The sequence below is a fragment of the Schistocerca serialis genome, chromosome 9, assembly GCF_023864345.2.
Source record: "Schistocerca serialis cubense isolate TAMUIC-IGC-003099 chromosome 9, iqSchSeri2.2, whole genome shotgun sequence".
Lineage (NCBI taxonomy): Eukaryota > Metazoa > Arthropoda > Insecta > Orthoptera > Acrididae > Schistocerca > Schistocerca serialis.
The window spans coordinates 488,342,736-488,354,854 of NC_064646.1; the positions used below are offsets into that span (position 1 = coordinate 488,342,736).

At 38.7% G+C, this 12,119-nt stretch overlaps 1 protein-coding gene across 2 annotated transcripts in view; it reads left to right on the forward strand.

Annotated features, from left to right (window-relative positions):
• LOC126419164 (splicing factor, arginine/serine-rich 19-like) overlaps positions 1 to 12,119 on the forward strand; it is a 176,900-nt gene that overhangs the window by 34,067 nt on the left and 130,714 nt on the right. For both annotated transcript variants that reach the window (XM_050086291.1, XM_050086290.1), the window contains exon 4: positions 1,654 to 1,774. In XM_050086291.1, the coding sequence (XP_049942248.1) occupies positions 1,654 to 1,774 (121 nt within the window). The remainder of the gene's footprint in view (positions 1 to 1,653; positions 1,775 to 12,119) is intronic.

Genomic DNA, 12,119 nt, shown 5'->3' on the forward strand with positions numbered 1-12,119 from the left:
TTGAGTAGCAACCCTAAAGATTTGCTGGCGGCACTGCTGTCCTCAGTCAAAGTGAGGGAGAATTATGGGATGTACTGACTGGAATGAAAACTCGAGTGAGCACAGAATATGGGCTGAAAGTAAACCGAAGAGAGAACAAGTAATAGCAGAAATCATCTTAACAGTAAACTAGATGTCAAAATTATGAACTATGTAGCAAAGGAATTCTACCCTCTGGGAAGCAAAATAAACATGTGTAAGTAGTGGACATTTGGTTGTCCAGTTCACCCCAATCCTGTACAGTGTATTTACATATAATGTAATTGGATACACAAAAAATGTACTCAGCAAGTGACTGCAGGAGAAAACTCATGTACAGGCAATGAAATTTTTAAGTTTTGGAGCCAGTGGCTCCATCTAGCAGGAGGGTTAAAGGGGAAGATAGTGAGGTGAAGAAAAAGAGCTGGTGAGGTCTAGGAAATGGGGAGAGTTCCCCAGAACTGCAGGTCAAGGAAGACTTACCGGATTGGATGAGAAGGAAAGACTAATTATTAGGGACTGTCAGGCTACAGCAGTCACTGGGCTGTGAGAGTCATACGCCGGACAGGCACACAATACATTTGCCCCAGCTAGCCATCTGGGCAGGCAGGGTGCTCAGCCCTAGCATCCGCGAAAGGGTTAATAGTCAAAATAACTGTTGGAATCAAATTGTTTTCCTCATGGTAGGTGTAGACAGTTTGTATACCCAGTCTCTAAATTCATTAGACTTCCTCAGAACACTGAAATTATAGGTGCAGACACTTGACTTTTTAAATACCATAAACAGAAGCTCATCTTTCTTAGCCAATAAGGCCAATATTGTTGAATGTCTAGTTTCCTACATTCGTGCTGGCTGGTGTATCTTTCGTATACCTCCGGAGTGCTTGTTTATTATTTGTATCTCTTGTCAGTTGTCTCCTCCCTGCACCCTAGTGGTTCACTCTGCAACTGCGCCACAGCATGTGTTTTGAATCGAAACTTGGAGCGGTGCTGGGTGGACTGACATGGTGTTTTTTTTGTATCTCTTGTAGTTTATTGCAGTGATCTTCAAAAACCATAGAGGTACTTATGAATAACCCCATCACAAATGTGACACAAACTCTGGAAGGAGTTAATAATAAAATTTATGCTTTTGCATATGAACTGAAATATCTTTAGTTTAAAATTCTATAGCCTTCTAGAGTTACATGGTAAACACCGTTGCCTTTGTGACATAACTGGTTTAATCTCCGTTTCTTGTATTGCATACTTACATCACTGTGCACATCACTCAACTTTCTATTTGTGGATGAGCATCCCTTCAGTCTAGTGTAACAATTCTTGCATTCCAATTCCAGGACCTGCAAGTTCCAGAAGCTCCGTGTCTATCAATTAAATAAACAATTATGAAATTGGTGACACCAAATCCATGACTGTCCATACAATTTTGTTCTTTCTATTCTCCATTTGATACCACTTTTTTAAATGTTTTTACAAAAATTGAAAAGATAAATTTCTGTGATTAACTAAATATTACAAATTTTGTGTAATAATTATAATATTCTCTAGTAATTACGGAGACTCACATTTTTCACTGTCTGTTTTCATCTAATGAACTCTTCACGAATCTGTCTCATTCAAGTTATTGTGTTGCAGCATCAACTCCGAGAAAGAGAGAACTGGACAAAGTAATGAAGAAAGCTCGCCGTGATGGACCAAATCAGAGCAGTTACTGGAATAAGAAATTGCTTGAAGTTGAAGAAAAGGATCCAAACAGGTACCTTCAAAAGAAAATTCCAATCTGAAGTTTAATACGAAAGACAACTACACATGGTTATTGGGCTATTGGACAGATATTGAAAGATGGTAATTGGAAAAGAAAATAGAACAACACAAAAAGTACATTCAAAATACAAGTATTGATGTTTATGAGACACCCAGTTGTTTCAGTATATGTATAACTATTACTATTATTTCAAGACGGACGGTAAATCCCAACTGTTGTTAATGGTAAGTACAAGCACATTAAGCATATCTTAAACATAAAATTGTATGAGTCATCACATTATCTATAAAACTCTTATCACATTAACAACAGTGTGAAGTGTTACAGATATTTTAAAGATTTACCTGTCGTGTAATATTACTAATATATATCATTTTTGTTGCTACTTTCAGATATTATCTATATTACTAAAACACTAACCCGGAACTCTGTTCCAGTTGCAGCACAAGGGCAGCATAGATTCGATTTCAATGTTCTGCGTAATTATTGACAAAACTTAAAATTGTGTCACCATTTTAAAAGTTTAACGGAGTAAGACAGGTATTACAGTTACAAACTGTGTGTTTGTCTTGAGACAGCATAACTGATGACGTGCAGATACCTGGATTTCATTCATTCATCCAGTATTTGAGAATCGGAGCACTTAGCGACTTTATACATTATCATTATTTCAAACTATTAAGAAACTTTTGCTACTGATACAGTGTTGTGGGATGTCTGGCTTTGTTTGACTGAACTGAGTCAATGTTGATGTCAACTGCAGTTGCTATTACATGCAAAGAGTTTTCGAGATGAACATCAGTAATTCGTGTTCTTGTTTGTGATTTGATGTAATTCATCTGACTAAAAAAATGTTCACACTCATAAGAATTTCCAATAATGAAATCGTTTTAAAGCATGTTTGTAAAATACTGGACGTTTCTTCTTGTCCAAACGTGTTTTATAGAACTCTTCCAAACTGACATGATTAAATTTCTCATTTAACTGTGCATCATATCACATTTTGCGGCATTTCATTTATAAATGTCCTGGTAATGAAATCTAGTCTGCAGAGAATGGTTGTCCGCCCCGGTAGCTGAGTCGTCAGCGTGACAGACTGTTAATCCTAAGGGCCCGGGTTTGATTCCCGGCTGGGTCGGAAATTTTCTCCGCTCAGGGACTGGGTGTTGTGTTGTCCTAATCATCATCATTTCATCCCCATCGACACGCAGGTCGCCGAAGTGGCGTCAAATCGAAAGACCTGCACCAGGCGAACGACCCTACCCGACGGGAGGTCGTAGCCACACGACATTTCCATTTTTTTTTTTTTTTTTTTGCAGAGAATGGCAAGGAGATACAGAAAAAAGCAGACAATTTTGCTTAAAATCTTGAAATTGGTTTTTGAATTCGTTTTTCAAGTCAGATATCAAAGAAGCATATTTAATTGCTGCCACCTGTGTGACATCCAATTGCTTTGACAGCATAGGAAAATGTGTGAAGTTTTTTGTTTGTCACTGATGTTTCCAAGATCCAAGTTTCATTTGAAATGTGAAAATAAGTTCATGAATGGCATTAATCAGCTGATCTTTTCCTTGGCTAGTTATATTGACGGAGAATGCAGAGTCGGAAAGATTTTCTTTATCTTCAAACTCCGGGACTCTGTTTGAGCTGCTTTTGAAGAATGATTGTATTTCTTGCTTCAAATCAAACACTCTTCTCAACAATCAAACACTCTTAGCCGTCTTATTTCGCTCTGAATCCAATGACATCAGAAATTCTTGGAACTGGCGGTGATTTAATCCTTCCTTTCGACTTAATGAACTCCACTATTTTGACAACTATCTTAATGAGATGGTCCATTTTGAGGCACTTGGCACATAAATTCCCTTGATGGATAATGTAATGAAAATGTAGCACTGACTTGTTGCCAACTTTGCAGGCCTCGTATTCAATCAACTGAACTAAACCTTCATGATTCCCAGCTATTGCTGGAGCACCATCCACAGTTAGTCCCGATAAGTTGTCAAGTTTTAATGAAAAGTGACTTAATGTCAGTATAACTGTTTCTAATATATCTCATGACTTCACGATATCCTTAAGTGGGTACAATGTTGGTAGTTCTTCTATTTTATTAAAATGGGCATCAACACCTCTGACATAAATCGCCACTTGGGCTATATCCCTCATATCCGTGCATTCATCTAAAGCTAGAGAATAAAATTTAAACTCAGGCGCACGATTTTTTTAAATTATTTTCAGTTTGTCTTCCAATGTCATCCACACTTCTAGTGATATAAGCATCATTATATATTTCGCCATCTGAATAAGGCTTTGATTTTTTTGAACAGTATCAGAGCTACTTCATAACTTGCTTTCACATAGCATGTTGACTCTGAATTCACCCTTGTAAATATCTGCTGTTGAGCAAAAAGTTTCCTTTTTAAGTTGTTTATCTGGTCTTGTCGAAATTGTCCATTGTACTTATCAAACATAACTGCATGTTTAGTCTCGTAATGACGTTTGATGTTATATTCTTTTGAACTGAGACAGATTCTTTGCATATCATACATATTGGTTTTGTTTTATATTCCACAAAAAATTTGTTTACTGTCCACTTGTCTTGAAAAGTTCTCAGCTCCTTTGTAACTTTCCTCTTCTTAGGTTCTATTTTGTTTTAAGTTCCTTGAACTTGTTCAACGCAGTAAAGCAAGTTGACTGTTTTGATGGACTGTGTGGCTCTATGGTAGGATGCCCAACTGCCATAGGAGTGGCCTTTGATTCCCAGGTGTCAGAAATTTTTAAACATGTTTTTCTTTTTTTTTTAAACAACCTTATAGTATATATAAAGGAACAGTGATTAGGGATTTATATCTGCAATGAAAAACTATTTTTTTTGTGTGATATGTAATTAGAAAGAAGACGACATGCATTTTTCATAAAAGACAAATATGTGCTAATTAGCATATATTTATATGACGTCGATTTTCTAACTGAATGGAAGAAAACTAAAAAATTAATGACCGAAACTAGACTCAAACCAGCAATCCAGCAATTCCCTGTTTCAAGCACGGAGTTGTAATCTACTAATGGGCAGATGCCAACTGGTCTAATTTCAGAAAAAGTTCCTGCATGACCATCATGGATTTTGCTGAAAATTTGTGTGAACATTCGCTCATGTAACCAGTGAATATCTGTAAAGTTTTACTCCCACCAGTTCAATACTTCCAGACGTATAGTGTTTTTAACCTCAAAACGTAGCATAACATAGCTATCAGCAGTGCACGCATTACTTTGTGGCAGCTTTGAGGCATTCATATATCTGGCAATATTTTCTTGGGAGGGGGGGGGTGTATCTAGGTCATGTCATACAACTCTTTTTGCCCTTTCTTAAGGAAAATAATAAGATTTCCTGAGCAAATTTTTTACAGATAATTTTAAGCAAAATCGACCAATAAAAATATATGCTCAGAAAAAAAAATCTGAATTTCAGCTTTTTATATCTCCGGGAGTAATTGCAGAATAAACCTTGAACTTTATACTAATAAAATTTCATTCTTCCACTGCTTTCCACCAGTTAACAAATTGAGGGCAAAGCAGACAGTTTTTCTACACACTTCAAAATGACAATTTTTGGCCCACCATTACAGGGATTTAAAAAAAAAAAAAAAAAAAAAAAAATCTGCAGTCTTCTAAGCCATATTTATTAGAAAGACCGTATTCTGAATTACGTAAAAACTAAATTTGGTTTTGCAATTGGAGCACATAAGGCTCTAAAACAAGATCATTAGGTGGAGGTGCATTTGCAAATGGGCCTATATTCCACTGGTACTCAAATTAAATCTGACATATTTTATTATATTCTACTATTATTTAGTACTCTCTGGGGAAGGCCATATCAAAAGTCTTGATAACTAGGATACGAGATAACAGACTAATAACTTGAAAAACTTAAAAAGAAAGTGTCTTTTGTCACGACTCGTTGTGACATATTTCCTTCTGCTTTTTTTGCTACAGCTACAGAATCAGACTGGTTATAAACTTCACAGTTTGACTGTGTATTACCAAAGCAGTGGAGATCATGGTAGTCCATGAGACTCAGAGGGCCGTAGACACAGGTTCCCAGGTAGATGCCGTGTTCTTGACTTTCGCAAGGCGTTTGATACAGTTCCCCACAGTCGTTTAATGAACAAAGTAAGAGCATATGGACTGTCAGACCAATTGTGTGATTGGATTGAAGAGTTCCTAGATAACAGAACACAGCATGTCATTCTCAATGGAGAGAAGCCTTCCAAAGTAAGAGTGATTTCAGGTGTGCTGCAGGGGAGTGTCGTAGGACCGCTGCTATTCACAATGTACATAAATGACCTTGTGGATGACATCAGAAGTTCACTGAGGCTTTTTGCGGATGATGCTGTGGCATATCGAGAGGTTGTAACAATGGAAAATTGTACTGAAATGCAGGAGGATCTGCAGCGAATTGACACATGGTGCAGGGAATGGCAATTGAATCTCACTGTAGACAAGTGTAATGTGCTGCAAATACATAGAAAGAAAGACCCCTTATCATTTAGCTACAATATAGCAGGTCAGCAACTGGAAGCAGTTAATGCCATAAATTATTTGGGAGTACGCATTAGGAGTGATTTAAAATGGAATGATCATATAAAGTTGATCATCGGTAAACCAGATGCTACACTGAGATTCAATGGAAGAATCCTAAGGAAATGCAATCCGAAAACAAAGGAAGTAGGTTACAGTACGCTTGTTCGCCCGCTGCTTGAATACTGCTCACCAGTGTGGGATCTGTACCAGATAGGGTTCATAGAAGAGAGAGAGAGAAGATCCAACGGAGAGCAGTGCGCTTCATTACAGGATCATTTAGTAATCACGAAAGCGTTGCGGAGATTACAGATAAACTGCAGTGGAAGACTCTGCAAGAGAGACGCTCAGTAGCTCGGTACGGGCTTTTGTTGAAGTTTCGAGAACATACCTCCACCGAGGAGTCAAGCAGTATATTGCTCCCTCCTACGTATATCTCGCGAAGAGACCATGAGGATAAAATCAGAGAGATTAGAGCCCACACAGAGGTCTACCGACAATCCTTCTTTCCACGAACAATACGAGATTGGAATAGAAGGGAGAGCCGATAGAGGTACTCAAGGTACCCTTCGCCACACACCATCAGGTGGCTTGCGGAGTATGGATGTAAATGTAGATAATGGCAATAACATACTAATATGCTTGCATATTAACCAAAACGGCCTTGCTGTGCTGGTACTGCAAACGGCTGAAAGCAAAGGGAAACTACAGCCGTAATTTTTCCCGAGGACATGCAGCTTTACTGTATGATTAAATGATAATGGTGTCCTCTTGGGTAAAATATTCCGGAGGTAAAATAGTCCCCCATTCGGATCTCCGGGCAGGGACTACTCAGGACGACGTCGTTATCAGGAGAAAGAAAACTGGTATTCTACGGATCGGAGCATGGAATGTCAGATCCCTTAATCGGGCATGTAGGTTAGAAAATTTAGAAAGGGAAATGGATAGGTTAAAGTTAGATATAGTGGGAATTAGTGAAGTTCGGTGGCAGGAGGAACAAGACTTTTGGTCAGGTGATTACAGGGTTATAAATACAAAATCAAATAGGGGTAATGCAGGAGTAGGTTTAATAATGAATAAAAAAATAGGAGTGCGGGTTAGCTACTACAAACAGCATAGTGAACGCATTATTGTGGCCAAGATAGACACAAAGCCCATGCCTACTACAGTAGTACAAGTTTATATGCCAACTAGCTCTGCAGATGATGAAGAAATTGATGAAATGTATGACGAGATAAAAGAAATTATTCAGGTAGTGAAGGGAGACGAAAATTTAATATTCATGGGTGACTGGAATTCGTCAGTAGGAAAAGGGAGAGAAGGAAACATAGTAGGTGAATATGGATTGGGGGGAAGGAATGAAAGAGGAAGCCACCTTGTAGAATTTTGCACAGAGCATAACTTAATCATAGCTAACACTTGGTTTAAGAATCATGAAAGAAGGTTGTATACATGGAAGAACCCTGGAGATACTAAAAGGTATCAGATAGATTATGTAATGGTAAGACAGTGATTTAGGAACCAGGTTTTAAATTGTAAGACATTTCCTGGGGCAGATGTGGATTCTGACCACAATCTATTGGTTATGAACTGCAGATTGAAACTGAAGAAACTACAAAAAGGTGGGAATTTAAGGTGATGGCACCTGGATAAACTGAAAGAACCAGAGGTTCTAGAGAGTTTCAGGGAGAGCATAAGGGAACAATTGACAGGAATGGGGGAAAGAAATACAGTAGAAGAAGAATGGGTAGCTCTGAGAGATGAAGTAGTGAAGGCAGCAGACGATCAAGTAGGTAAAAAGACAAGGGCTAATAGAAAACCTTGGGTAACAGAAGAAATATTGAATTTAATTGATGAAAGGAGAAATTATAAAAATGCAGTAAATGAAGTAGGCAAAAAGGAATACAAACGTCTCAAAAATGATATCAATAGGAAGTGCAAAATGGCTAAGCAGGGATGGCTAGAGGACAAATGTAAGGATGTAGAGGCTTGTCTCACTATGGGTAAGATAGATACTGCCTACAGGAAAATTAAAGAGACCTTTGGCTTTGGAGAGAAGAGAACCACTTGTATGAATATCAAGAGCTCAGATGGCAACCCAGTTCTAAGCAAAGAAGGGAAGGCAGAAAGGTGGAAGGAGTATATAGAGGGTTTATACAAGGGCGATGTACTTGAGGACAATATTATGGAAATGGAAGAGGATGTAGATGAAGACGAAATGGAAGATAAGATACTGAGTGAAGAGTTTGACAGAGCACTGAAAGACCTGAGTCGAAACAAGGCCCCGGGAGTAAACAACATTCCATTAGAACTACAGATGGCCTCGGGAGAGCCAGTCATGACAAAACTCTACCATCTGGTGAGCACGATGTATGAGACAGGAGAAATACCCTCAGACTTCAAGAAGAATATAATAATTCCAATCCCAAAGAAAGCAGGTGTTGACAGATGTAAAAATTACTGAACTATCAGTTTAATAAGTCACAGCTGCAAAATACTAACACGAATTCTTTACAGACGAATGGAAAAACTGGTAGAAGCGAACCTCGGGGAAGATCAGTTTGGATTCCGTAGAAATGTTGGAACACGTGAGGCAATACTAACCTTACGACTTATCTTAGAAGAAAGATTAAGAAAAGGCAAACCTACGTTTCTAGTATTTGTAGACTTAGAGAAAGCTTTCGACAATGTTAACTGGAATACTCTCTTCCAAACTGATACAAGCTGCATAGGAAAATACCACCTGTTACTACTGTAATAAAGTACACAAAATGGCGAGGTGATAGTGGTTCTTCACTACACAAAAATGTGAATATATTTAGTGTCAACGAAAATACAGTGTGCTAAAATCTACGAGGGTCGGTCAAAAAGTAATGCCTCCCATTTTTTTTCTACTTAAAGAAATTAAGTTAAGTGAAAAATTTGAATTTGGCGCCATTCCTCAAACCTTCTTCTGCAATCCACTGCAGTAGTAACTTTCTGTGTCAACAGGTGGCAGCACAGCAGAAGTTTGTAAGATGGCCGATATCGATGTTCGTTTGAGACAGCGTTGTGTGATTGAATTCTTGAATGCAGAAGGTGAAACGCCCATACGCATTCATGAAAGACTGAAGAAGGTGTATGGTGTTGTGACAGTGGATGTCAGCACTGTTAGACGATGGGTTCGTCGTTGTAAGGAAGCTGAAGGGCAAACACCGTTGACTGACGAAAAGCGGAGCGGCAGGCCGGTGAGTGCAGTGACTCCACACAACATTCAGCAAGTTGATGACATCATTCGTGGTGACCGTCGGGTGACTGCAGATGAAGTGTGTCGCATTATTTCTCTTAGTAAAGGCAGTGTGATCACGATTATTAAACAATTGGGGTACTCAAAAGTTTGTGCACGGTGGGTTCCAAGAATGTTAACCGATCAGAATAAAGAGGCAAGGAAAACAATAGCCTCCCAACACTTGCAGCGCTTCCGTTTGGAGGGAGATGAGTTTCTGAAAAAAATTGTGACCGGGGACGAAACATGGGTGCATTTTTTTGAACCCGAATCAAAGAGGCAGTCAATGGAGTGGCGTCACACAAGCTCGCCGAGGAAGAAATAATTCAAAACTGTGCGATCGGCAGGGAAAGTTATGGCAACAGTTTTCTGGGATACAGAGGGTGTGATTCTGGTTGATTTTTTGGAGCAGGGATGCACAATAAATTCTGTTCAATACGTCACAACCCTCAACAAACTTAAAGCACGTCTTCAGCGAGTTCGCCCAACAAAATCAATGGCAGATGTTCTTCTTTTGCATGACAATGCAAGACCACACACCAGTCGTCACACCTCTGACGAGATTGTCAAAATTGGATGGGAAGTTTTGCCTCATCCCCCATACAGCCCTGACCTGGCACTATCAGACTTCCATCTGTTTGGGCCACTAAAAGAAGCTCATCGTGGGATTCATTTTGAAGATGAGGAGGCCGTCAAAACATCCGTGCGTCAATGGCTTAGGAAGCAGAGCTGTGATTTTTACTGTGCTGGGATACATGCCCTTGTTCAAAGATGGACCAAAACTGTAGAGATGGGCGGAGATTACATTGAAAAATGACAAAATGATCCTCAATGTTGTGGTTTTCAACCTATGTAATTGCATTTAAATTTCCTGACAATTAAACGTAGAAAAAAAAATAGGAGGCATTACTTTTTGACTGACCCTCGTACTACAGATGTGTAGAACAACGTGGAGAATGATGTAAGAAACCAAAAACCTGACTGCTAGCAAAACACACTTGGTCTTACTAAGACTTTATTACAGTAGTAAATGACAGTATTTAACCTATGTAACTTTTATAACTCCAACTGCAGAAAAAGAGGCCAAACAACAAAGGAGACAATGTGCAAAGTGAATGTAAGGAAATGATAGATTACCACTTACTGTAAAGATGACATGTTAAGTTGCAGGCAAGCACAACTAAAATACACTTACACATAAGCTTTCAGCCACAGCCTTTGTCAGGAAAAGAAATAAATAGAAACACACACACGATTCACAGAAGCAGGCACACCTCGTGCACACATGACTGCCATCTCTGGCAGCTCGGACCAAAATACGAATGTTTCATGGAATGTAAGCAGCCTTGTGGAGATGATGGGGAAGAGGAATAGTGGGGGGGGGAGAGAAATGCACTTCTGTTGGAGCGTACCGTAACTAGACTGCCAAGTGGTGCTGTGTCGGGAAGCTATGCGGCAGGGAGGTGGGTAGGGGAGGGGGGTAATAGAGCTGAAAAGGAGTGGAGTAGGGAAAGATGGGTGGATGCATTGGTGGCACACAAAGAGACTGGAAGACGAGGGAAGGGAGGAGGTGAGAGCACAGGTAGTGCCTAGATAGTGCCTGTCTGCAAATTAACATGTCATGTTTGTGATAAGTAGCAATCTATATTTTCCTTACATTGTCGATATTCCAACATGGGGTTTCCATTGTTTGATTTTCAAAAGAAAATATGTTGAACATGCAACATATAAAAAACAGAAAAAAAACTTTTGTTCGAAGAATGAAATTGTTATTTAAGCCCCCTAGGACAGGTTGTTTTCACATTATTATTATTATTATTATTATTATTATTATTATTATTTCTTCCTTTCCTCAGACGTTATGTCTGGTCAAAAATGGAAAGTGACGCGGACCTTGATCAAGCGTGACTTCCTTTTAACTGTACGGTATATGTTATATTGCATGTAGGAACTTTCGGGTAATTGAACATGTATCAATAATTACGGATTTCTGTAGTTGTATGTATAAGTTTGGATGTAGCTGTATTGCATTGATGTACTGGTGGATATTGTGTGGTATGACTACTGTAGTTGATAGTATAATTGGTATAATGTCAACTTTATCCTGATGCAACATGTCCTTGACTTCCTCAGCCAGTTGGATGTATTTTTCAATTTTTTCTCCTGTTTTCTTTTGTATATTTGTTGTATTGGGTATGGATATTTCGATTAGTTGTGTTAATTTCTTCTTTTTATTGGTGAGTATGATGTCAGGTTTGTTATGTGGTGTTGTTTTATCTGTTGTAATGGTTCTGTTCCAGTATAATTTGTATTCATCATTCTCCAGTACATTTTGTGGTGCATACTTGTATGTGGGAACGTGTTGTTTTATAAGTTTATATTGTAAGGCAAGCTGTTGATGTATTATTTTTGCTACGTTGTCATGTCTTCTGGGGTATTCCGTATTTGCTAGTATTGTACACCCGCTTGTGATGTGATCTAGTGTTTCTATTT